This window comes from Equus przewalskii, chromosome 1, assembly GCF_037783145.1.
Source record: "Equus przewalskii isolate Varuska chromosome 1, EquPr2, whole genome shotgun sequence".
In the NCBI taxonomy this organism is placed as follows: Eukaryota; Metazoa; Chordata; class Mammalia; order Perissodactyla; family Equidae; genus Equus; species Equus przewalskii.
Window position 1 is genome coordinate 107,300,298 of NC_091831.1, and position 27,800 is coordinate 107,328,097.

A 27,800-nucleotide genomic window follows, 5' to 3' on the forward strand; every position below is an offset into this window, starting at 1 on the left:
CTCTTTGTCCATGTGTGTTTATACCTTTCTTATTGTTAGTGCTGTTTTAGTGAGATTTAGGAAAGAAGATAAATACATGTGTAAACTCTCATGTTTAATTGTAAGACCTTATTACAACGTTAAAAATTAGTTTTACATACCTTTTTTTTGAGGATTTTGGAGTATCCATTTTGGTCAGTTCTCTGTTCTCATCTTCTTAACCTAGCAACAGCGTTTGATACAGTTCACAGTTAATCAGTCCCTTCTCCTTCAAACGTTTTCTTCACTTGGCTTCTAAGACACTGTCCTCTGTTTTACTGGCCACTCATTCTTAGTTGCCTTTGCTATTTCTCCCTGACTTCTTAATGTTGGTGTGCCCCAAAGCTTTGTCTTGGGTCTCTTCTCTGGGTTTACACCCACTCCTTTGTGAGCTCAACCACCTCATAGCTTCATGTAGCATCTTAAATTGATGATTATCAATCCATCCAACCTGGACCTCTTTCCTAAAGTCTGGATTCATATCTCCAACTGTCTACTCGACATTTCTACATGGATGTCTAACATTTGCCTCACATATATCATGTCCAGAACTAGCTCCTGATGTCAGCCTCCCAAACCTGCTTTTTCCACAGTCTTTGTGATCTTGTTTGATGGCAGTTCCATCCTTCCAGTTGCTCAGATCAAAAATCTTAGCATTAACCTTGAGTCCTCTCTGTCTCTATACCCTGCATCTTATCTCTCAGCGCATCCTGTCAGCTCTACCTTCAGACTATGTCTGGAGTTCACAGACAGCATCTCCACTGGTGCTGCCTGGTCCACGCCACCATAACCTCATCTCTAGGCTATCGTAGGTGCCTCCTGACTGGCCTCCCTGCTTCCACCCTTGCTCTCTCCTTCAGTCTCTGCACAGCAGCAGGGTTTCTGTTAAAACAGTTGCTCCACTGTCACTCTCTGTTCAGACTTCTCCAGTGGCTCCCCATCCCACAAAGGAAAAAGCCTGCGAGGCCCAACATGTCCTGTCCACCCCGCCACAGCTCCTTTACTTCCTTGATCTCTCTGCTCCCTTGAGTCTCCACTCGACCCCAGCCCACTTGTCTCCTCACTATTCCTCAGACACACCGAGTCCTGTCCCATCTCAGAGACCTTACAGTTGCTGACCCCTCTACCTGGAAGCTCTTCCCCAGATATGCACTTGGCTGACTCCTTGTGTTCAGATGTCCCTTCTTAGTGAGACCTTTCTGACTCTGCAGATTGAACTGTCCCCTGCCTTCCCCACGGATTCCCTATTCTTCTTCACTTGACTTTTACCCTTAGCACTTACTACCATCTAATATTTTGCATATTATTCTTATTTATTTTACTTGTGTCAGTCTTTCTCCACTACAGTGGAAGCTGTGGGGGGAAGGATTTTTTGTCTGCTCTTAACTGCTGAGTCTCTAGCATATAGAACATAACAGATACTCAGTAATTGAATTGGGTCAGGAAAATAACTTTTTTCATCTTCAGAATGGTTGCTTAACTCTTTTGACTTTACATTGATGTAAAAATAAAAATGAGAACTTTAGTAAATAGCCAATAGCACATCAAAATTAAAAAGGAAGCAAAGAATGATTCAGTAAGAAAAATGAGTAGATATTTATTGAGTGTTTATGTACTCTCTCATACATGAACTCATTTAATCCTCATGGCACCAACTTATAAAAAGCAGTAATTATCCCCATTTTTGTTGATAAGAAAACTGAGGCTCAGAGAAGTTAGTTTGTCCACGTAGTCAGCATGTATCTGGCAAAGCCAGGACCACTATGCAACTTTGCTTGTCTGAAAAAAACAGATTAATGTAGCATTTCAGAAGTGAAATTTTCTGTCACACATGGAAAACTTCTTATTGTTACTACGGGCAACAGATGTTAAAGGAATAGCAAAATGGCTCTTGTTAGTTTCTTTGTCAGAAATTTGCACTTCTGATCATGCATTTAGTCTCTCTTTTATACTTCTCTCTGGAAGCTATCACATGCTCAAATTTTCATCCTTCTCTCAAAATGAAATAACCTAAGTTGGGGCTCCCCAGATAAAAGTTTACCAGAAGATCAAAAAACCTCGCTCTGTCCCACCACCTCTAGAAATGTCCCTAGGTATGAGAATTCATAATGGGTCCTGGGCTTTAGAAGCCCCAGATGAACTCAGCTTTATTGTGTGTAGTACATTTGAGACATTATAAGACAGAGACCACAAACTCGAGTTTGATTCTCAGTAAAATCTAAATTGTGGTCCAGAAGGATGCAGATTGCATTTTTGATGATAAACATTACTCTTCCAATGGCATACAGTCATTTGAAATTAGTAAAGAAAAAAAGGGCTACAATTTTGACCTTTTTAAAATCTTGAAAATTTGCTAATTCTGCTACTTCTGGCTGGCAAGTTGAGAGAAAAGCCAGGATTTTACAGCTTATACACGACAAAACATCAAGTCGGACTAATTGAGCAAAGAGAAAGTTGGAATTAATCAGAAAGTAAAATTATAGCATATAAAGAAATGCAGCCTTTTTATGTTTTGCTTATACTGTAACTCCAATTAAATGATAATTAAGTGTTGCAAAGTATAGATCCTGAAGGGTGGGCCTCCTTTTAATGAGTAGTTAAGAATCATTTTTAGTCAGCAGGTTGTACCCAACTATTAATTATTTTCAGTGTGTTAAATATTTTTGCTGAAATATTTTCCCCTTGGCCTCCTGCTTAGTAAGCTTTTTGTCGTGGACCAGCCAGACTCAACTTTAGCCTAGCCCAGACTACATCGCAACACTGGATGCAGCACCGTGACTGTCATGTTGAAGGCCTAGCCTTCCAGGCTAGTGGGGAGAGTGTCAGGCTTGCTTCCCCTTCTTGTCAACCTTATGCAGTCACATTCCCCCTTGTGGGTTCTTCTTGCTGCTCCTGGGAAGCACCAGTGTCCTCTTTTTGGAAGAGCAGCCCACAAACTGGTGGTACTCTTTGAAATTTACTTCAAGGACTTTGAAATACAGGAACTTATATTCTCAGGTCCATAGTCTTCTATTTCAAACGTTCACATTCCCACCGTGCTGTCCCCTAGGGATGCCTTCCCCAAAGCCCCCAGTCCAAGTTTAGCTCCCCTGCTCTTCCGTTACCTGTGCTCTTAGCCCTCACTTTCTGGTACTTATCTTTTATTTTATCTCCTTCACTAGACTATAGATTCTTTGAGGACAGAGACCTTCTTTTTATTCTTTCTTGTATCTTAAACACCTAGCATAGTGCATGGCATCTAATAAGGAAACATTCATGAATGATGGAGAAGCATGGTTTGTATTCACAATGGGGTGCTGCTCTGTGCGACTTTAGTCCGTTGCATTGGAGTAGAAATATCTGGAGGAGTTTGCACACTCAGGCTTCCTAGTTTGGAGTTTGCCCCTCCAATTTCTGCCTCTTCTTTTCTGGGACAAGGGGAAAGCGAGGAGACTATATACAGTTTTAATTTCTGAACTAAGAGTGAAATGAGGATGTGGCAGAGAAGAAGAAAGAAAAGGAGATTGGCCCGTTTATCTGCTCTCTGAAATGCCTCTCCCTGGTGCTCTACAACAAACATAATCAGGGAAAGTTCTTACCAGAGCCAGTGAGAGGGGCTATCCTATTCCAAGGGCTCTCTAGAATGGCTCTTCTTCATGTATCGCTAAGGTAACTAACTGATATCCTTGGCCCCAAGACTGTCTTGATTTTAGCACTGAAAATCCCATGTCACAGGAAACTACTCCCTGGGACACAGAAAGCCCCACCTTCTGGTGATGGGTCCTGAAGGTTGGGGGAAGAGTACAAAACTCGTAAGGTGGTCCCCAAAATAGGGGCTGAAAGCACTGCCATTTTCATGTCTAATGGATACTGGATAGATTTTTTTACCTTCTGCAGTCACTGTCACTGTTTTAACCCTGACTACTGATTGTATCCATGATTTGGAGTTCACAGTAATGGATCATCCATTGTTGCATCACTCTGAGCAAGGAGATTTAAATTTGTAATTAACGGCATAGAAATCGTGTGTGTTAAGAATCTGCCTTTGGCTTGGCCTGTTGATGGACTGTTGTGCTTTCTATCAAGGCAGTGCTGGTTAAAATGTTAACATTGTGAATATTCTGATCATGTTTTCTAAGAACCAAGATAATTAAAATGATTACAATAGCAATGCCAGCATGGCCCAGAACTCACTGAAAATGACTGATATTTTCATGACAGATGGAAGGATGCATACGACTGGCTTAGGGAGGTAAATTACCAAAACAGAACATAATACACAATATACAGAACAGAAATTGGAATTTGGCATGGAGGAGGTAGTATGAAAGCACATATGGAGACTGAATGTCACTAATTTGGGCTGAGATAGGCAAGTAGTTCTAAATCAATCAAAAGTTTTCTAATCTCCCAAAAAGACACCAATACTCAATTGAAAATAGCTGCCGCTGAATGAACTTGGGCGTACCACACAAATGTATCACCATTTCCTTCCCTTGTTGCTCTAGGAAACTGGATAAATTATATTTCTTGATTCAGAGGTTGCAATAAAGTGCCCTAGGGGCAAACAAGAGGAAATCTTGATGGCCTGGGGTGTTAGCCCCATATGGCATGGAGCTGATTCTGTCAGTTCTTACCAGTCATGCTGCTTTCTACAGTATGTCAAGTGATGCATCAGATCCTGGCAGCAAAAATGTTCTGCCCAGCTATTAGGTATCTTGATTTGAAAATTGGAGTATCAAACCATCTTCTTGATTTCTATGAAGATGTTAATGAAATCTCAGAAAACAAAAAGAAACTGAAATGATCTTACCTACTAAATGCCTGAATGCCTCATACACAACACTCTTAAAAGGAACATAATTTATTTACCTTGATATAAAGGCTTTCATCATGCAAATTTGTGGTCACTTTTCACTTTCCTCAAAATGTGCAGAAGCACTCAAGGAGATATTTGAATTTATAGAAATGGAAGGAAATAGCCTCCTTAGCACATTTGCCTACAAAATGATTTTCATTGTCAGCCGTAAAATGATGTTAAAATGTTGATCTGACATAAAATTGTGGGACGAAAGCAATGTCCTTTTCTAATTTGGAAATACACTGAGGATGAGAATGGAGAAAATAAGTACAGTAAAACAGACATTTACACGCTATTTCTTCAAAACTGTTTGATGGTCTTTGATGAGGCTGTAGAAGCTTAGAAAAGGATAGCGTGACTGTATCTGAGTCGTTTGATGTTATGTTCAGATTGTGGCAAAAACTCATATGGCAGCAATAAAATGACATGTTTTGAAATGACTGCTACAAATTTATTTAAAAAGTCCTCAGAAAAGGGCAACCAAATTAAACAGGACTTTATCAGCTGAAATAAAACTTTGATCTTACAAGTTCAAATCACATCTGTGCTTTAAAACTATTTTCCCTGAGAAAGAGAGGTTTAACTTATCCATTCAGATTGTTTAAAAATGATAGACAAACTTAAATGTAAAATGTAAAACTATAGAACTTCTAGAAAAGAACACGAGAAAATCTTCAGGACTTAAAACTGGGCTAAGAGCTCTTAGACTTGACACCAAAAATACAGACCTTAAGAGGAAAAATTGATAAATTGGAACTTATGAAAATTAACCTTTGCTCTGAGAAAGAGTCTGTTGAAAGGATGAAAAGAAAAGCTATAGACTGGGAAAAATATTTGCAAACCACATGTCCAACAAAGTCCTTGTATCTAGACTGTATAAAGAACTCTCAATACTCAATAGTAAAAAAACAGCCCTATTAGAAAATGAACAAAGATGTAGACATTTCACGAAAGGGGGGATATATAGGTGGCAGATAAGCACATGAAAAGCTGTTCAACATCGTTAGCCATTAGAGAAATGCAAGTTAAAACCACAATGAGATGATATTGCACACTTATCAGAATGGCTAAAATGAAACATAGTGATAACACCAGATGCTGAAAAGCATGCAGAGAAACTGGGTCACTCAGATGTTGCTGATACAAGTGTAAAATGGTACAGTTGCTGTTGAAAATAGTTTGGCAGTTCCTTTCAAAACTAAAAATGGTAGGGCGGCCGGGCCCCGTGGCCGAGTGGTTAAGTTTGCACTCTCTGCTGTGGTGGCCCAGGGTTTTGCCGGTTCAGATCCTGGGCTCGAACATGGCACCACTCGTCAGGCCACATTAAGGCAGCGTCCCACATGCCACAACTGGAAGGACCTACAACTAAGATATACAACTGTGTGCTGGGGAGATTTGGGGAGATAAAGCAGGAAAAAAAAAGAAAGAAAGATTGGCAACAGTTGTTAGCTCAGGTGCCAATCTTTAAAAAACAAAAAACTAAAAATGGATTTAAACGCAAATATTCATAATAGTTTTATTCATGACAGCCAAAAATTGGAAGCTACTCAGATGTCCTTCAGTGGTTAAACTGTGATACATCCATACAATGGAATACTACTCAGCAATAAAAAGGAAGGAACCACTGATACACGCAGCAACTTATATAAACCTCGAGGAAATCATGCTTAATGAAAAAAGCCAATTCCAAAAAATTACATACTGTATGATTCTGTTTATGTAATATTCATGAAGTAATATAGTTATAGAGATGGAGAACAGATTAGTAGTTGCCAGAGGTTAGGGACTAGGGGAGAGGATGGGTGTGGCTATAAGGAGATAACATGAGGGAGTCTTGTGGTGAAGGCACAGTTGAGTATCTTGGTGGTGGTTGTGGTATACAAGGCTACACTGTGATAAAGTTGCATGGAGCTACACACACACATGCACAGGTGCATGTATAACTGGCGAAATTTGAATCCAGTCTTTGGATTGTACCAGTGTCAATTTCTTGGTTTTGATATTGTACTAGAGTTGTGTAAGATGCTAACATCAGGAGAGGCAGGGTGAAGGGAGTGTGAGACTTCCCTGTATTTCTTTGCAGCTTCTTGTGAATCTATAATTATTTGAAAATAACAGGTTTTATAAGTCAATGAATATTTTAGATGTGGATAGACCATGTGGGGAATTTGTAGATGCAAACAGCCTGAATAACAAGCCTGTAAGTACAAAGTGGATGGACGTTTTTGGAAATGAATTCCCACAAGTCTGAAAACCTGCTCTTACTAGTAAATAAAATCATAAGTATTGCATGCTCAAATGGTTTTGTTGAGGATATTTAGCTTAATGTCATCACATGGGACTGACACCAGGGATAAGTGTCACGTGGGTTTGAGAGGAGCAGAGCTGTAAGTCAAAGTGAATTTTACATATGACAGTATCTAGTTTTGCCAGCACATAAAGAAAAGAGGGATGTCTAAATGGCTGCAGGCAGTTCAGAGAAGTTTTATTGGAAAAGGAAACAAAAAGAGTAAAAATATCCTACAGTATCATGGAGCAGAAAGGAATGACATTTTTTTTGTGGTGGTTAAAATTGGCAATATTTGTTTAATTTGCTCTGTTTTATGAATATTTTTCTTTTAAGAAGTCTTACATTTATATCTTTTAAAAATGCATAATATAAAGCATACAAAATTTAAATATCCAATAAGTAGTTTTTTGAAAAGAGTCAAATTGCTCTATCAGAGGACAGAAAGAAATGTTTATAATATTGTTAAATTTTTCTCACACATTGTTTAATCCTATTAATTACTACTGTTTGCCACTATTAACTAGTTCTATTGTTCTTCTGTTTAGTAACATTTATAACAACAGGGAAATAATACAGAATAATATATAATTTCCAGATGCACCTATGTGTATTATTACTTGTATATTATTTTGTCTTTTTGTGTGTTATTGCTATGTCCTGGGTTGACTTTCTGAAGTTGGTCATACCAAGAATAACTTCTTGTAACAGTAGTGGAAGAAACAAAAGTCAGTCCAGCTGGAACTGTATTTCCCTTGAGGTGGGGTGGGGATGGTGAAGAGTACCAAACTGCTCATGTATTTATTTACTCCTCCTGACACCACACTGTGAGGTATTGACCCACGTGGGTTGTGTTTTTCTCTTAGTAAGAGAGCATTCTGCTTTCAGTACCATATTTTAAATGTATTCTTGAGTAATCTGAGGAGGGGAGCATACCTAACAAAGGCAGCAGCAATAGTAAAGGAATATGAAGTTAAAAAAAAACCTGGAAAAAAATTTAAAAGAAATTATTTCTGGCGCATAGTAAGAGATATACAATCCTGTGTTGCTTAACAATGGGAATACATTCTGAGAAATGCATCGTTAGGCAATTTCGTCATTGTGCAACCATCACAGAGTGTACTTACACAACCCTAGATGGTATAGTCTACCACATACCTAGGCTATATGGTACTAATCTTATGGGACCTCCATCATATATGCCATCCATTGTTGACGGAAACATCATTATGTAGCACATGACTGTATAAATATTTGTTAAATAGATGAAAAATAAATGAATGAATGAGTGAAAAGTATGCTAAGTGTTGCTAAATTTCCAGTACAGCTAATTGTGCAGACTATCTCTGAAAAAGGAATTAAGAGAATATAGATTGGAAATCTTTTGGGTATTTATCACATTTCTTAGTTGACTTAAATTGATTATATGTGTAGGAATATCATGTTTTATGCTATTTTAAGCTCCCAGTTCCTTACTGCATTCAAGATATCAGAGAAATGAATTTGGCTTTGTCAGAATGTTTCCAAACAGTCCAGAGTCAGGAAGCCACACCCTTTCAAAACATACACTCTCTCACACACGGATTGAAGCTGAGCTGGATGTGTATGTGCTTTTCAATTGTCCCAGGTGTTGTAAAACTTTTCATTTGCATATAATATGCAGTCTTATGGAAATATTAATCACATTTAAAATTAAACATTTATAATTAATTCTTTTCATAGAAACAGATTATATGGTTTTATAATATGTATCTTTCCAAAACTAGTAAGACCTGTAAGTAACCACATCCCACGCTGGCCTCATGGTGTCATGGATGAAAAGATCTTTAGCTTTTGACTATTTAGCAATAGTTTGAAAGTTATGGCTAGAAAGAGTCTTAAAATTAATCCAACCCCCCTTCCCACACCAATCCCCATGTTAGCCTCCCTCTGTTGTACAGATGAGGAAGTCCCCGAAGACCTTTTCCAGATTATTTCCATGATGTTCTTTCCGATGCTTTCGCCATATGTGTCCACACTTTGTTAAGCAAAGAGAACATTTATTTTAGTATTAGGTAGAATGATAATGAATCTAATGGCTTTTCCTCAGCTCTTTGTGTTGCCTTTTCAAAAAGAGAAGGCGAGACTGTCAGGAGCAGGAGATCAAAAGTGAGACATGGGTCTGGGACCCTGGTTTCTGCTGCACCAACCTCGTGCTCAGCTACAAATGTTCATTCATCCCCTTCAAGTTTAGTTGCACAAATAATGAAGCTGCCATCAGTTTTTCTTAGCTTTTAACATCCATTCTTCCCAAATACTGTATTTATAATCATCTTTTTATGTTGTTAAGCCTTGTTGAATAATGTTAATTCCAAACCCATAGTCCAAAAAAGCATTTGCAACATTTACTAAGTAGTAGTTATTCAAATTAGTAATAATAGTAGCTAATTCAAAATAGTGTAAAATATGGTCATTTACTTACAAGATTCTTTGCTTTAAAAATACACTTGCAAAAAATTGTACTGTACCTTTATAAATGAAGAGGTCAGATAAATTAGCATATAAATGTGAGTGGCATTTGTGCAAACAGTAATTCTAATGTACTGAAAATAACCATATTCATCAAAAATTAAAGTATCAAATTATCTTGAAAATATTTCCAAATAATAGCTAGTATTGTGGAGAAATATTTAATACTATCTTGAATTTTTCTTTTGCGAGTACAGTGTTTTGCTAATGATACTAAGATGAGCTACCCAATCATTATGAGGATTATTTTACAGTTACATGATTCAGCTAAATTGGTCAATTATAATTTAAAGTCCTTTAATATTTTCTTTTAGTAAAAAAATACTTTGGGTAAAACATCCATATGCAACTCAGTGACTTCTGTATAGTTTTTTCTGTGGCATCCTAAACACACTCTAATTAATCCTTATACCTGGAAGCAGCATTGGCAGGTGAACATCTGTGGTAAAGAGGAAACGTGATTTGTTCTTCGAGTACAGAAGGTGAAATCTGCCCTGCTGGGAAGGTCCCAGATGTGTTCATGGTGCTAGGTTAGCCCCAGCTGTTGCCCTTAGGGGAGGGAGCGTGAGCCAGACTCTCACAGGAGATGTGTGCTCTCTCTGTGCACTGGCCACTTGGTTTGCAGAATTGTGTCAGGGGAGAAAGGCAGGGCCATCTGACAGCAATCTCAAAAACTCTGTCTGTAGTGTCTGGTCATAGTTGATCAGAGGCCGAGCCAGACCTTTTTAGTCCTCAAAAGAAAAAACAAAGTTCTACATAGTTCATCTGCCATACTGGCCTCTATCGATGGAGTACCTATTTGATTTTACAGTTCTTACAATAGTACATACAAAAGGAGGCAGTCCACCTAACCTCCATTGCCTTTAGAGCACTTTCCGTAGATACCATTTTCTAGTGACATGGAATTCCCATTCAGATACCCTTATTGAGTATATGCCACGTCCTCCACAGTAGTGAGAAGCTAACCTTTTGCCTGTGTTTGTCTAGCACTCCTATAGATTTAGCCTTACCTATCAGTTTGTCTTTGCCGTGTAACAAACCACCCCAACACTTAGCATCTTAAAAAACAATCATGATTCTGTGGGCTGGCAGTTTAGGCTCAGATCAGCTGAGTGGTTCTTTGTTCCACTTGCCTGGGTTCACCTGTGCAGATGCAGGCTGTTGTGGCTTGGCGGGTCTGGATGGTCTAGAATTCCCTCACTCATATGTCTAGGGGTTGGCAGACTGTCAGCCAGGGCATCTCATTTCTTTTCCATGTGACCTCTCCAGCAGGCTAATCTGGGCTTCTTTCCGTGGGGGTCTCAGTGTTCTCAGCAGCAAGAGAGAGCAAGCCCCAAAGCCCAAGTGCTTTTCAAGCCTCTACTTATCATGTTTGCCCTTTAGCTAAAACAGGCCACATTGCTGCTTAGATCCAAGGGATGGAAAAAAAGACTCCACCTCTTGATGAGAAGAGCTGCAATATCACATTGCAGTGGGCATCCAAACAAGGATAGCAAGAATTTCTGACAATTATTTACAATCTACCTACCTTTGCTGACAGGAATATTTCTGTTTTTATTGTTTTTGTTAATTTTCATGATAAAAAATTTCAAACGTACACCAATATTCAAACATACCCCAAAGTAGAAAAAATAATACACTAAATCTCCCAGATGGCCATCACCTGGATTCACTGATTTTCCATATTTTGCTACATTTGCTACCTGTTTTTTCATTTTTCTTTTTCCTAAAGTATTTTAAAGCAAGTCCCAAACATCATGCTGTTTCAACTCTACATGTTTCAATGTGCATTTCCTAAATAGGGATATACCTTCCTTATGTATCATCTAATATTCAGTCCATAATTAAATTTCCCTGATTGTCTCAAAAATGTCTTTTTAGGATAGGTAGATTTGAAAAGGAATCCATTCACATAAAGTCCATGGCAGTCCCAACTTGCTTTTCTCATCTTTTTTTCTTTTCTTGTTAAGATTGGCACCTGCGCTATCTTTTTTTTTTTACTTTTTCTTCTTCTTCTCCCCAAAGCCCCCCGGTACATAGTTGTGTATTCTAGTTGTGAGCGCCTATGCTTATGCTATGTGGGACGCTGCCTCAACATGACCAGATGAGCAGTGCCATGTCCGTGCCCAGGATCCGAACCAGCAAAACCCTGGGCTGCTGAAGCAGAGCGAGCGAACCTAACCACTCGGCCACAGGGCTGGCCCCTCATCTTTTTTTTTCTGTTGACTTGTTCTGAGCACTGGGTCAGTTTTCCTGTATAGAACTTCCCACATTCTCTGTTTGTCTATTTGCTTCCTTGTGGAGTCACTTAATTTGCCTCTCTGTCTCTTGTATTTCTGTTTACAGAAGTTAGCCATATGGGCTGAATTTCATTCAGTTTCCACTTTTAGGGCAGGCATCCTCTCTAGATAATACTGTGTGCTTCCAGTTGCATCACATGGGTGGCATAAATGTTTGCTTGTCTTACTTTCAATGATGCTAACAATGATCAGTGTGTTGATCTTTAATGATGATTGCCTGAATCTGTTATTTCAGTAAGTGTTACAAGATGACGATTTCCTAATTCCATCATTCCTTTCAGATTTATTAGCTGGAGTTCTTTTATAAGGAACTTTCCCTCATCAGAGTTATTTGGTTATCTGAAATAGAGTGCATACAAATATGTTCTTTCCTTTTAATTGACAGCTTACAGAATAAGGAGTTGGTGCCCAAGTTATATGTGGGGCTGTTTAATAAGTAGTTGTTTTGGGGCTCTCTTTTTTGTTATTATTATGAATTCATGGGTTTTAGATATTCTGTATATTTCAATCAGTTGCATTTTTTCTTTTGAGGCTTAAATTGTTTAACCTTTGGCCAATGGGAGCTACTTGTTGTTGGCTTCTGTATCTCTTTGAGCCATTACTTGAGAACTTCCTTGCTTTCTGGCTTAAAATATTCCAGGATTATCTTGTATATTTCTTGCTCCAGATCTGTAGTCAGCCATTCCTGGCTGGAGATTACAATATGGGCACTAGATGTGCTTACTGCTATTGAATTTTCATTATTTCTAGTCCTTTTCAATGACGAGAGCTAGGAAATATGTATACATATGATGTTTCTTTTTTCTTAAAGATTTTTTAAGGAAATTAAGTTATACTGATTTTTTTTACAACTTAAATTAGAATTGCAAATTTTTTTTTTTAAAGATTGGTACCTGAGCTAACACCTGTTTCCAATCTTCTTTTTTTTTTTTTTTTAAATTCTTCTCCTAAAGCCCCCCAGTATATAGTTGTACATTCTAGTTGTAGGTCCTTTTGGTTGTGCTATGTGGGACCCCGCCTCAGCATAGCCTGATGATTGGAGCCATGTCGGCGCCCAGGATCCAAACCGGTGAAACCCTGGGCCGCCAAAGCAGAGCGTGCGAACTTAACCACTCGGCCACAGGACTGGCCCCGCAAAATTTTTAATGTCTGTGATTTTGTACTTTTTTTCTCTTTTCTCTTAAATGGAAAATCTTGGTTCCAAACAATATTAAGATACACTAACACATATTGATGTATTAACTGATATGTAACTAGTGTAAAAACATAATATTAGCATTATTAGCGTACACTAACATATCATATTAGCACTATTACTTTGAAATTGTTATGTATTTATATGTAAATTCAAAACTATCATAGACATAGTGTAATAATGCTAATATTATAAATTGTTATAAGCTAATAATACTAATATATATTAAATATACTAATACTTAATATACTTACATATAACAGCTAATCATTACATATTAGTTAATACACTAATGAATATATAACAGTTTTATAGTTAATACTCACATATAAAATAGTTTCAAACTAATGATGCTCATGTTATTACTAACAGACTACTGAATTAAATTTGAGATTCCTTTGCAGTGCTGTTTTCCTTGGAATATATTATACCAAGAATACACAGTTGAAGCACTGTATACAAGAGTCAATGGAAATAATTCTTTTCTCTCTATGGTTAGGTTAGTTCACCAACTTAATGTATATTTTCTTCAATTTGTTTTAGCTTTTACGGATTTCTTTTTTCTTCTTGATTTCATTTATTTTTTTAAATATGTAAAACATTTTTATGTTTCCAAAGTCAAAACTAAATTATAGTGTATATCTAGAAAAGTCTTATATTGTTGATGTCCTCTCCCTCCTCTAAAGGGAACGCTCTTTATTTTTTCTTAGTTTTCCTTCCAATGTTTCTTTTGCAAATATATGTATATATTTTATTCTTTTAAAAATTATTTTAAATATAAAAATATATCTACCTCTTTTTAAATGGATCCACTAACTTTTCTATGTTTTATGTTTATTTGCTTTAAAAAACGATTATTATAAAGATTTTATCATATACACAGACACATGCACATACACACAATGTAAAAAAGAAATCCAAACATTCTACTTGGCGGACTGGACTGCTCAGCTTCTTTTAAGGACTCTCTTTTTTATCCAGTGAGTTTGGTACTCGCTGCCATCTGGGGAAGACAGACTTCAAACTAAAGTGAGGTAGATAAATTTCTTCTAATCTCCATTTATTATTTGAGGCTGAGAAATATCTCACAGCAGTTTTTTCACAAAGATGAGTCTAAGAAAAAGTTCCTTAAACGTAATAAGAACTGTGAAACTCTGGGTGAACCCTGTGTGTGGTCCTATGTGACTTTTAGATTTATACTCTGCCTCATTCATAGTCATGTTTACAAATCTGAACTTAAGAAAAGTCTGTCAGTTCAAAATTAACATGTCCAAAATAGTTTTTCTAAGATTTGGAAAGGAGGAGGAATTGGCAAAATTGGAAGAATATCAGAGAGATTAAAGAGTTAAAATTGGAAGAAGTTGATGCAGTTTAGTTAATAATATTGTAACAATGTTAAATTTTTAGTTTTTAATGTTAATTTTTTAGTTTTTAATGCATCTACCATAGTTATGTGTGACGTTAACATTAGGGGAAGCTAGGTGAAGGATGTGCAGGAACTCTGTACTATCTTTGCAACTTTTCTGTAAAGTTAAAATTATTCCGAAATAAATTTTATTTCTCACACACACACACACACACACTAGCAGCAGACTACAGACTTAGAATGAATTCAATACAAAAGGATACTTAAAGTTTAACTTCAACGAATCAATAAAAGAAATAACCTAACAGAAAAAAAGTGGTAAATGAAACAAACAGGCAAGTAAATATACCATTTTTATCTACCAGATGGGTAAAAATGTAAAAGATTAATATTATCAAGTGTTCATAGGGGTAGGGGAAACAGGATAAGTTGATCCAGTATTCTTGGAGGGCAAGTTGATAGTATCAGTTAAAAAAATTTATTTTAAAATAAATGTATATTTAACCCCAAAAATTCCCTGTTGCTAACTCTCCTAGGGAAATCTTTGCACATGTGCACAAAAAGGCATAAATAAGGATTTTCATTGCAACATTATAATATCAAAATCATCTTAGTTAACTGTAGTACATCCATATTATGGAATACTAGACAGTGATTTTAAAATGATGGGGTAGATTTTCATTGTTTGACATAACCTCTAAGACAAAAATGTTAAGTGAAAAAAATTGTAAAATAGTAAATATAGTCTACCGTTTGCTTGAAAAAACAAAACCATATTCCTAAATATCTACACATTTCTTTTTCTCTTTCTCTCTCTCTCTCTTTCTCTTGTTGTATGTATGTATAAATAAATACACAGAAAGTATTCTGGAAATACACTCTCTAGTTTAGTTTTTGTCTTTTTTTTTTAAGATTTTATTTTTCCTTTTTTTCCCCAAAGCCCCCTGGTACATAGTTGTATATTTTTAGTTGTGAGTCCTTCTAGTTTTGGCATGTGGGATGCTGCCTGAGCATGGCTTGACGAGTGATGCCATGTCCGCGCCCAGGATCCGAACCGGTGAAACCCTGGGCCACTGAAGTGAAGCACGTGAACCTAACCACTCAGCCACGGGGCCAGCCCCTCTACCTAAGTTTAAATACTAATATTCCTGGGTAATAGGAATGGGAATGGAGGGACATGGTCCAGTTGGACTTCTAAAATATCTACTGCTTCAGTCTTTTACAAAAAATATGTATTCCTGTATGAGTTGTGGAACTAAGGGGAGAAAGAAAGAATGTCAAAAGACCTGGGCATGCACTGACCACAGAGAGACCTAGAGGTGATAAAGAACTCTTAGGAAGCTTGTCATGAACTGATAGAATACTACTTAGAGGGAGAGGTGGACTCAGAGCTGCCTATATAATTTGTGGGGTCCAATGCAAAATGAAAATGTGGGACCCTTTGTTCAAAAAGCAGAAAAAAGTGCCAATAAAGGTACATATAATGTTACCACTTATCTTTATATCATGCAATTATAGTTTTAAATTCAAGGATCACAACATTTAACACATATGAGGAATCACTTAAATTGTACAATTCGTATTTTGTGGCTTGTCCCTGGAGTTTGTCCCTCAAGCTGGCCTAAATAGACAAGCACAGCCAGACTTAGAAAGGTTGGGAGGAGAGAGGACCCCATTCTCAGGCAGGAGCCAGTGTGGGGAGCACCTCTGGGCCTGGCATCAGTTACAGCCAGTACAGACCCTCACAAGGCCTCAGAGGTCCCACTTGCCTGCTGGGCCTACCAGGCCTCTTCTCACAAGTCGCCTGATCTAAACACCCTAGCTGGGGACAGGGTCTAGGGAAGTCAAGACCCTGTCCAACCCACAGCAGATGGCGACCACCAAGGATCCTTCAACATTCATGCTGGAAGGGCTTGGTACCCAAATGGTGGCTGGGCAAGATGTTCACCCCCACCAAGATGTGGCCTCTAGCTGGCTGCCCAGCCCAAGATACAATGGGTGTGCAGGCCTGACTCCACCCCTCACCTAGAATCCTGTCAGGGATAGAGGGAGGTGGAGCAGGGAGGGAGGGCACAGGCAGGGCCTTCAGGAGTCAGGAACAGGCAGCCAAGAACCCCTTCCAGGGAGGCCACAGGAGACAGGACCACATGTGAGATAAGGCCCCAGGTTCCCAGTGTCTCCATTGACTCATCAGCCTTCACTTACAAAGCACAAATCCAAAGTGAAAATTGTTAAGATTCAAGACAGCACTGCAGAGCATTAAATCCCAAGTGCAGGGCCCATCTGAGCACCAGGTTTTGTACAGCTGCTCTGGTTGAACACCTTTAGAGGCAGCCTGGGTAGAGTCAGGGGCTGTTGGGTTTTTGTTTTCTTACCCCCTGTTTTTAAGATGGGAGATACTAGAGGAATCTTGAATTCTGAGAGGTAGAATCCTCTACCTGAGAGAGGATGAAGATGATGGCGAGACAGAACACAGCTGATAGGGCCAGCCCCCGAGAGGAGATTCACAGCCTAAGGGGAGGGAAAGAGGGGAAAAGAAGATGCTCAGAGCAGGTATGTCAGTGTTTGACAGGAAGGGCAGAGAGTTCCTATTACTTAATTCCTATTTTCTCTATGAATTGTTTGCTTAGGCCGGGGAGGGGGTCTTTGAGGGATCATTAGGAGAGTGTAGAAGATGGGAAACAGGAGCTGTGAAGAATGGGAGGCAAACTGCTCAGAGATGAGTCCAAGGCTTGACCTGCCAGTCTGGCTCGAGTCACGAGTTCCGGGGAATCACGGAGCTTCTAGTCCACCTGGTTGTGTGACATTCAGGACCCTAAAAAGAGAAGGCTCCACCTTGTCTTAGTCAGAGGAAGGGTGGCCCCAGTCTTCTCTTAGGGAGAACTCTTCTCAGGAAGGATTGTTCTTTATTCTAAACTGAATAAAAAATGACTTATTTTTAGTGTTTATATGTCCTTTTAAAAAATGAAATAATATTGGTGATAGTATCATTCTTTTGGTATTTTTATATGGTAAAATGTACAAAAATATTTATCATTTTAACCATCTTTAAGTGTACAGTTAATAATGTTTGTTTCTAAACATCTTTACTTTGCAAAATAAAATAAGATAAAAAGTTGGTTAATCCCGTATTGTACCCCTGAAGTGTTTTTTAAAAATTTTGTCAGTCTGTGAAATCTAGAAACTTTGTGAAACTTAAAAGGCTCTTCCTTATTTAAAGTTGTTATATGACTTTATCAGCAGAAGAAAGCTCTGAAAGATTACTTATTTTTATTTTTAGAATGCTTTGATAAAGTTCTCCTAATTCTAGTATTTTGTGTATATATTCTCTTCTGTGACATTGTCAAGATTATCTCATGTTCTACCACTGTGCCATGATACTTCCTCTTTGCATTTTATGCGTAGAGTCACAGCTCATACCAAAAATAACGTAAATTTGCTTTTCTAAGGATATTTTTTTGTAATGGAAACATAAATATACATATATAAAATATGGGTGTGGATATAGTTGTTCATTTAGTCAAGGCTGTTTTAATAAATGGTTCTAAGATTTATAAAGATTTTGCGCACACAATGTTTTTTTCATTCTAAGCCACAGACACCAAAAAACCCACAGGAAGTTGTCTTTGTAAGTATTGTGGTTTGTTAGTTTCCTGTTCAGTTTGCATTGGATGATCAGAAATAATCTGTGCAATTGAAAGAAGATTCTTGGTTAAACTTTACTGTAACTCTGAGAATCTTAAATTTCCTTGTATTTCTTCCCATCTAATCGATCTAGAGAAGCTATAACCACATTCATATATGTAAGCATTAAAGTTGTGGTATAATTTGAACTTTTTTTTTGGTGTTCAGTGGATAAACTCTTCATTGTTAAATGCACAACTATATGAGATTATGCTTTATGCTTTCCACTTCTTATCAAAGCATCTCCCCAAAAATAAACTGTAGGTATGGAGGTGTGTTTTTAATTCTTGACAACAGTGTTTTACCTTTATTTTTACAAATGACAAAAACTGTTTCTTTAGAAAAAAGAAGATACGTAAAACACATTATACAGTTTAGCTATTATAAATATCATTGAAAAATGTTAAAAGAATACTACTATTCATTGAAATATTTTTATTAATGTAATTTTCAAAGCATATAGTATTCTCAAGGTGAAATTGTTTTGCTTGATTTCATTAGTTTTTAAACCATGGCGAAAGTAAAATAAACTAAAACAGTAATAGATTTTGGACAAATCATAATTTATCATTTGAACTATATTTGGGAGACTTGATGAAAAGTGACAAATGAGACAAAAGGAAAGGTTTCAGTGCATTTGTAGATATCTCAAGATTTAGGTGCTACTAAAGACACTATACCGGGGCAGCCGTGGCGCAGTGATTAACTTCATGCATGCTGCCTGGGTGTGTGGGGTTCCAGTGAGGACCTACACACCACTCATGGAGTCATGCTGTGGCTGCATCCCACATATAAAATAGAGGAAGATTGGCACAGATACTAGCTCAGCGACAATCTTCCTCAAGTAAAAAGAGTAAGATTGGCAACAGATACTAGCTCAGGGCCAATCTGCCTTACCCACACACAAAAAGAGACACTATACCTAGTTCTAGGCAGGTTATGCTGATTGCACAGCTTTTTAACTGGTAGAAGTAATGAAGAATGTGAAAGGTCTTCCAAAACCACCTTTTAAAATAAAAAATACTGTCTCCACAATTTTAAAAAAATATTGTTTGCTCATAAGGAAATTTTAGTTACAATTCTTAGAAGAATAAATAATACTTTGTCCAAAAACAAAAAAATTACACACAATGTGATATTAAAATAAAAGTGACCTCAACCATTTCTATGTAGACGGGAACAAAAGAAGGGTTTGATTTGCAGAGTGCTCTTTTCAAGTTTAGAGAGCTTCCAGTTGCAAAATACATGGCACTTTACTTTAAAATCTTAATTGATATTTATGTATGATATATGGATATTTTTTGGTTAAGTTTGATCTTTTCGTATAGTTGAATTCTAAAGAGAAAACCATCGTTTAAAACTTATGCTTTTTTCCATTTCTCATGTCCCTTTTGTGGCGCTGTGCTAGGTACTTTAAGGATGTTATTTAATGTTACTAAGAATTTGTTAGAGAGCTTTACACTTTACAAAGTGTGGAATAATGAGGCTGGAAATGGTTTCTTACATACTCCTTGGTGTTTAGCAAGGCTTCAGCGTTGTGGGAAGTTTGTGTCGTGGCTGATTGTCCAGTCCACTGGACCGTGGACTGCATGTCTTCGCATCCTGTTCTGCCCAGCGTGAGCTGGAGGAACTGGGTTTAGAAATACAAGGCAGCCTGACTCCTTGACTCACTACTAAGAATTTCAGCATTTTTGATGCCAAAAAGTATACTCTGAGATCCCTATCTAGATGGGCGGGAGAAAGAGACTTTGAATATATCTTGAGGCCTAATGCAGGTGGGCCAAGATACCACAGGTCTTCTGGGTATTTCTCACACTTCTGGCCCGGGAATGCCCGTGACCTGGTTACCAGTTTTTGTTAGGAGCTCCCCAGAGACAAAAGCCAGGACGCGCTTTACAGAAATACGCATTCTGCCTTGAGTGGGGCACAAGGCCCAGGCATGCGGTGCAGCTGTGACCATCGATATTTTACCAAGTTCAGGAAACGACCGTCAGGTATTTGCTGTGCCAGCCTTTCTAGCCGCCCTCCTCGTGGGGCTAATCCAGCGTGGCTTGTTGAGGGGCCAGTGAACAAGTCTCCGTCAGAAGTCGAAAAAGGTTTGGTACACAGGAGCCCTCTCCTCGGGGACAATTTCTGCCGGACCTTTCTATAAAAACAAACAGGAAGATTCGCACGCCAGCGGAAACTGTCTTCAAGTTACTTCGGAAACTGGGCTTTTCCTTCCGCGACTGGGGTCGGACGCCGGGAGGAAAGAGGGGCTTGGGCCGCTCGCCCCGCCCACCTAGGTCCCGCCCTCGCCTCGGCCCCGCCCCCGCCCTGCTGGGCATGCTCAGTGGGCCCGGCCGGGCCGGCAGGTTTGCGTGGCCGCCCACAGTTGCCGGCGCCGGCTCAGCTTGCGGAGTTGGCGTCCCTTCCGTGCGGCTCCTTCTAAGGAAGTTACGTGGGGAAACCGGCTTCCGAGGAGCCACCTGGCGGGCTGCGGGGAAGGCCGGAGGCCCCTGGTGCTGCCGAGTGACGAGCGAGCGGGGCCGACGTGGCCGGGCTGCTAGAGTCTCAGGAGGCCAAGCGGGTGGCCGCGCTCGGAGGGAGGCGCCGGCCAGGCGCGCCCCGTGGAGAAGACCCGGGCGGGGCAGGCGGGCGGGCGCTTCCCGGACTTTTGTCCGAGTTGAGTCCCCTCCCCCTGGGCCGGGCCTCTCCGGCCGCCCCCGCCCTCAGCCCTGCTCGCTCCGGGAGATGTTTATCTGGGCTGTGGCGTGAGGAGCCAGCGGGCTGGTGGCGCGGAGTTTCGGGTCCGAGGAGCCTCGCGCGGCGCTGGAGAGAGACAAGATGTCCGCCAGAGCCGCGGCCGCCAAGGTGAGCGGCTCCGCGGCCGCCAGGGCCGATCCCAAGCGAGCGCGGCCGCCCGCCGGCGTCGGGCCCTCGCCCCGCCCTTCCCGCGGCCGGCTGCTCGGGCTCCGCGGGCGGCGGCTGGGGGCCGGGCTGCCAGGGGCTGGGGGCCGGCGGGCGGGGGCGGCGGGCGCGCGGAGCCGGAGTCCCGGGCAGGTGCATCGCCGCCGGCGTCGGTGCCTGGCTCCGGCTCGCGGTGGGCGGGGACGCGCAACAGGTCCCGCGCCGGGAAACTCGGTGCGGGGAGTGGGTTGTGCGGCCACCGGGCGCGAGCCCGCGGCGAGCCGGAGTCTGGGTTTGAGCCGGTGGCTGCTGTCGAGGAGGAGTGGCTGGTCCCCGGTGAAACCGTGTAGTTTCGATCTGATGTCACTCTTCGTGGTATGCGCGTGCCAGCGATAAGATGTTGAGACAGCGAAACACTCAGCTTATGTGGAGTAGATCGGATTTTTTTTTACACGCAGTATTATTTATTTAAGGTAACATTGAAAAAACTAACACGTTAACACTTTTTAATACTTTAATTTGAACTAAGTTTTCAAAAGTAACACGAAATCCCCTTTAAACAGACAATAAGATGAACTTTAAAAAATAAAAATTAGCAAAGGCTTGTAGTTTCAGCAAAAAAAAAAACCCTTTTTCCTGTCAGTTTTTCCGTGGGCTTTGAAGTATTACGTTATTTTCATAGTGTTTTGAAGCCAGCTTGTGTATTACATTTAAAAGCTGAAGTTCCTGAAAATCAGTCAACATCCTCCGCTCCTTTTGTACATTTTAACCTTTTTCATCGTAAATAGTACCCGCTTTTCTAAACAATTACAGGAATACAGAAATGTGGAGTAAAAATCTCCCCGTTTAAAAATAAATTTCCTACTTCAAACGGTATCGAAGTACTTAGGCAGTGGTTTTATGTATTTATTTTTCTGTTTGAAATGTTTATTTATAGCTTCTGGGAGCAGGTATAATATGGCTCTGAAGTTTCTGAACTCAGGACCTTATTTTCTGGCTGGCAGAAGTTAGCGGCTACATTTAGTAGTGAATAGATTCTTTTTAAGGAATACAGTGTTCTTTCTTTAAAAAAATTTTCGTGTGTGCCCTTTTGACCTGACACTGATGAAGAACAGTCTAAAGATAAGCCTTGATCTAAAGATTTAAAATAAAAGGCAAAATTTTGCTTTGGTTTTAAAATAAGATCACATTATTTACCTCTTATGGGGCTATCTTTCCTAGGAAAAGGCTTTGTTTCCATGTTACACAAAATGTCACTTTGTTCCTAAAGTGTGATCTCTGCACTTGATATTCAAGACAACTCACCTTTAGTAGATTATTTGAAGTATGGAGAGAATAAGTTTTCAATAGATTACCATAGTAAGGTGACTTAGAAGGATAATACTTTTCCTCCTGAAGTATGTCATTGAGATTTTATGGCATACTGAAAAGTGTCACTAGTTCAACATTACGTTGTAGGGAGGTTTGCATTCTTAAATATTTATAAGCAAAATGTGAGCTGAAAGCTTTTTTCCCCCCGAAATGCCGTATTATGGGGCCACTGAGAAATGTTATGTAGAGCACAGCAGGCCATAAAAAAGGTGACATGAAATAATATTCAACCGACTGTTTACCTAAGTCATACTTAATTTTTTTTTTTTTGAGGAAGATTAGCCCTGAGCAACATCCACCACCAATCCTCCTTTTTTTGCTGAGGAAGATTGGCCCTAAGCCAGCATCCATTCCCATCTTCCTCTACTTTATATGTGTGACACCTGCCACAGCATGGCTTGATAAGCGGTGCGTAGGTCTGTGCCTGGGATCTGAACCAGTGAACTCTGGGCTGCTGAAGCAGAGCACTCTAACTGAACCACTATGCCACCTGGCTGGCCCCACATTTAATTTTTTAAGGTGATTAAAATGCTTACTAAGAACCAGGCTCTGTACTGAATACTTTACATATGGTACTTTTGTTTCCCCCACCCTCAGTTATGAAAAAAAAGGAACACAGTAGTTTTGCAGCCTGCTATTTTGTTTTTAGCATAATAGTTTGTAGAACTCTTCTCTAAGCCACGGCCTTTGATTCCATATTCCTTGTAATGGTTGAACAGTTCTCCGCGCCGTGAATGTGCTGCAGATGATCATTACCTTATTGATAGACACGTAACTTGTTGACAGGATTTCGCTATTAATAATAAATAGTCTTATATTTTTATATATCTGTGCACTTACAGAGTATTACTGTATGTCCAATTCTTAAAAATGGAATTTCTGGGTTGAAGGGTATGTGCATTTAAAATTCTGATATGTACTGCTAAATCTTTCTCCAAAAAGATTGCACCTAGGAATAAAATAGAACAGTTGTTGGTAAGTTACCTGAATTTTAAAGAGGGAAATAAAACCTGAATAAATGAAATGAGAAAGTATACTTTCTGGATGGAGAGAGGCAGTATTGTGGACTATACCAAATTTCTTCGAGTTGATGTTTAAATGTAATATTATTCCAGTGTCGTGTTGAAGAAAACTTAGCATATTGTTGAGAAAGTTTATATGATAAAATAAATGAATGATAGCCACAAATTTTTAGAAAAAGAAGACTCTATCAGAAAACCTAAGGTGTTATAAATTCAAAGTAATATAAAGCAGTCTGTTAGTTCAGGAATAGACGTTGAAACCACAGAGTTCAGAAGCATCTGTGTGTTTATGAGCTTTTGTTGATTATGACTGTCAGCATTTAATATGTGTCAGGTATTATTCTAAGTGCTTTACATGAATTAACTGACTTAATTCTTAGAGTGACTCTTTGAGTGAGCACTACTATTATACCCACTTTATGGAAAATTAGGAATATATGGTAAAAATAACATTGCAGATTATTGGAGAAAGGATGGGTTCTTCAATAAATAGTGCTGGGACTGTTGGTTATCCTTTTTTTTTTTTTAATGTTAGTTTTCTGCTTCAGGCTATAGGCAAAAAGAAAAAAATCCAAGTGAAATGTTTGAAAAAGAGCAAATAAAATATATCCTAAAATACTAGAAAAAAGTGTAGGATACTTAAAAAAAAATTCCTGAGTTGGAAAGGGCTTCTCTATGCATGATAATTTAAGAAATTATAAAGGAAAAAGGTTTTTATATGTGTAATATACGTCTGAATTTGCAAACAGAATTGCTAGTGTACTTGATATAAAATTATTTAAAAGTTGAAAACAGGAATTTGAGGGTGGTTCTCTGTTTATCAAGGAATTGTTTAATTATGTAAGAAAATGATATAAATAATTACCAGGGACATTTCCATTAGTCGAATCACAGAAAGTGGTGGAAGCAGTGCAGTGGCTTCTGGATTTTCAAGCTCTTTCACTTTGGAGAAAGCAGTAAAATTTAAAATTGTACTATTATATTTACTTATTATATTTTGCTGTTTAAAAGTTGAAACCTTATATGTTTGCGTTATATCTCAGGAACAGTATTTTTTTTTCAGGTGATTATCTCTAAAATTATAGTATGGTTAAGTATGATAATTATTTACACCACTTCTCAGGAATCAACTTATTATATCAAGTAAGGCACAATGGAATTTTCTTAATAGCTGAACATTTGAAAGTTAAAAACTGTAGAAAATAGCTAAATTAATGAACAAAACTAAGTATAAAATTAGTCTTTATAGGTGGAAATTGGTCCAGAATGCTGTTATAATGTAGTGTTGTTTTTTTTTCTTTGTGAGGAAGATTCGTCCAGAGCTAACATGCTTTGCCAATTTTCCTCTTTTTTTGCTTGAGGAAGATCAGCTCTGAGCTAACATCTATGCTGATCTTCCTCTATTTTGTATGTGGGATCTCTCCACAGCATGGCCAATGAGTGGAATAGGTCTGGGATCCAAACCTACATCACCAAATGGGAGGTGCAGAACCTTAACCACTTGGTCACAGGGCTGGCCGCCTGTTGTTATGTAGCTTCAATTTTAGTGCTTACCAATGACTGCATATTTGCTTCATATTTCTTCAAAGGTAGACTAAAACTCAGTGCACTTTATGAGAATTCACTTGATTGTGTCTGCCAACTTTTAATGAGCTCTACTGTAGTAGTGTTTTTCTGGACCTGCTAAGTTTGTACAGTACTTATTTTTCACTAAAAATATATTTATAGTATTTAAATCAAAGGGGTTTGATTTTTTATGTTAGCGTGTTTGGCATTTTAGACACTCATAGTTAAAATTGTTATGTATGTACTTGACTGATAATCCTGACTACGTTGATCTCTCTTTTAAGTTCATTTTAGGACAGCTCCATAAAACAGTTACTCTTCAAATTAGACAGTGCCGTTTCTTCCAGGTTGTGTAATGGCGCAAATTGTACTACACTGTTAGGAAACTCTTTTCTCTTTTTAAATACTGATGTTTTAATGGGAAACTTGAAAACTTAACTTTTATTTTGTACTTAAGAAGGACTTACGCTGCCCATTGGTTACTGTCATTGAGTGATGGAGGTCAGCCATCCACACTAATGAATAATGAAGTTGAAACCAGTCTGGCTTTGAGGGCTGTAATGCTAATATATTGTACTGTTTCCCGTTTGGTTTGAAGGCAAAAGATTACAGTAGTTTCACTCATTTTTTTTTTCAATCCTGGAAACAATGTACTGCCTCTCTTACTTGCTCTGTAATCTTTTTTCTATTTACAGACCAGATATAAACTCAGTATAGTCCTCACCATGCTGCTAAGGAAAATGTCTTTAAAAATAATAATTTTGGTGAAACATTTGGAAATATAATCCTGTTTCTTGACATAACCCTGTCATGATAAAATTCAATCTACTGAAAGGCTGTGAGTCCAGCTGTAAATTCATGTGTAGTGCCACCTATCTGTGACTGCTCATTCACAGCTCAGTCCAGCCTTGCGTGTGCACATTATGCACACACTCATTGTCAAGTACTGACCTGCCATTGTAGTGGCTGAAGACAAGTTAGTGGAAGGAGCAAAGTTATGTTTTATTAGTGAAATTTTTGATCAAATGTTGTATAAGATTAGAAGATAGTTGTTTGTGTCTAGTATGGTATTTCTGAAATATTTGACTAGAACTTGCTTTGCATCTCTGAATTTTGAAAGACAATCTTGAAAAACCTTTATAGTTTAACAACTTTTAATCCTGTAGGAAGAGATAGATAATAGGATGGTTTACCGAGTTTTAAATTTAATCTAAAATTGGCTTAAGTGTTTCAGAACAGTATTTCCAGTATAAACCAGCGATAAAAATAGGCCTTTTGCTATGTCTGACCTAGAGTGCTTCTTTATTTATTGATTGTAGAGAAGAGTGGCTTCAGGTTGCTCCTTTATGGGTTAGCCAGGTGCTTTATTTCCATTCCTTCTTGAACAGATAAATTCTTAATAATGAGAAGTGTGTGGTGAGTACATAGGTGGGGAATTTCATTTTATGTCCTAAAAATGCATGAAAATGCATGAATGACTGGCTATACCACAGGGCACTGCTTTAGAACATGAGAAAACCAGTGTTGCCAAAATTTCTACTATAAAACATACCATTTGAGATTTAATAACCAAGCCCTGACTGTTATATATGTACTGTTAAATACTGAATCTCAGATGGTCCTTTATTTTGGGATAAATCAAAAGATGAGTTTTTATTAGTTTGTGTTGTAGGTACATTTCTGTTATGTATTAGAACAGCCTAACTTTTATGCTAGCACAATGCTGGGAAGTGAGATGACTGATGAATGACCTCAATCGTTCTACTTTATCCTGCCCAGAAGAGGGGTGAAAACAGAAGCAAATATTGTTTTATGTGGGTTCTATTTAGGAACATAAGATTAGCATATGCCTGGCTTCATTTTTTAAAAACCTTTTGATTTGCTGAAATATATATATATATATCTGATAATAGTGTACATTCCGAAGGAGTGGCAGTTGTTTTTTTTCTTGGTTATCTTAGGAATTTCGCTTTTTTGGAATTGTCACTAGTAATCTTGGGGGTTTGTACAGTAGTTTCTGATGACTGATTTAAACTTAATTTATGATTAGCTTTTTTTTTTTTTTGAATGTTGGCACCTGAACTAAGAACTGTTACTATTTTTTTCTTCTTCTTCTTCTCCCCAAAGCCCCCCAGTGCATAGTTGTATATTCTAGCTGTAGGTCCTTCTGGTTGTGCCATATGGGACACTGCCTCAGTATGGCCTGATGAGTGATGCCATGTCCGTGCCAGGTGAAACCCTGGGCGGCTGAAGCCGAGTGGGTGAACTTAACCACTTGGCCATGAGGCCGGCCCCCAGTGATTAGCTTTCTTAATTCAGTACATAATTCTAAAACTCAGGAGGATATCAGTAATGATTAATTCTTTTTGTTAGTTCAACTAGCATTAATTGAGCACATTTTGTTTTGGATCCCTGTCCTCTAGAAGCTTATAGTTTCCAGCTGCTTATACTGTAATAATAAGTTAGGAAATGTGTAATTCATTTTTAAGATCCAAAGAATTTGTCTTGTTTACTGTTAAAGAATAAATATGAGCACACTTATGGTCATCTTATAATAACACAGCATTCTAGTGTGCTATTTTTGGTAGGAAGATAATGGAATCATATCTAGAGCCTGGGCTTGCTGTAACACATGAGTTTTTGTATTTTTCCTTGTTAATTTTTTTTTAATGAATCTGGATACGTCTGTGTAAGTGTTTCATGCATGTGTTTTGTAAAAGTATCTCAACAAGAGAAAATGATTTAATTAGAATT

The 27,800-nt window shown here is 38.5% G+C and overlaps 1 protein-coding gene across 23 annotated transcripts in view; it reads left to right on the plus strand.

The window, feature by feature from the left end:
* TJP1 (tight junction protein 1) overlaps positions 1 to 27,800 on the plus strand; it is a 236,065-nt gene that overhangs the window by 106,524 nt on the left and 101,741 nt on the right. For 4 of the 23 annotated variants that reach the window (XM_070571616.1, XM_070571645.1, XM_070571687.1 and 1 more), the window contains exon 1: positions 20,520 to 21,051. The exons of 13 other annotated variants lie outside the window; for them this stretch is intronic. In XM_070571616.1, the coding sequence (XP_070427717.1) occupies positions 21,025 to 21,051 (27 nt within the window). In that variant the 5' untranslated portion in view covers positions 20,520 to 21,024. Of the gene's footprint in view, positions 1 to 20,101; positions 21,052 to 21,209; positions 21,561 to 27,800 lie in introns of those variants that run through there. 6 more of the 23 variants (XM_070571695.1, XM_070571701.1, XM_070571612.1 and 3 more) reach the window with 5 other exon arrangements.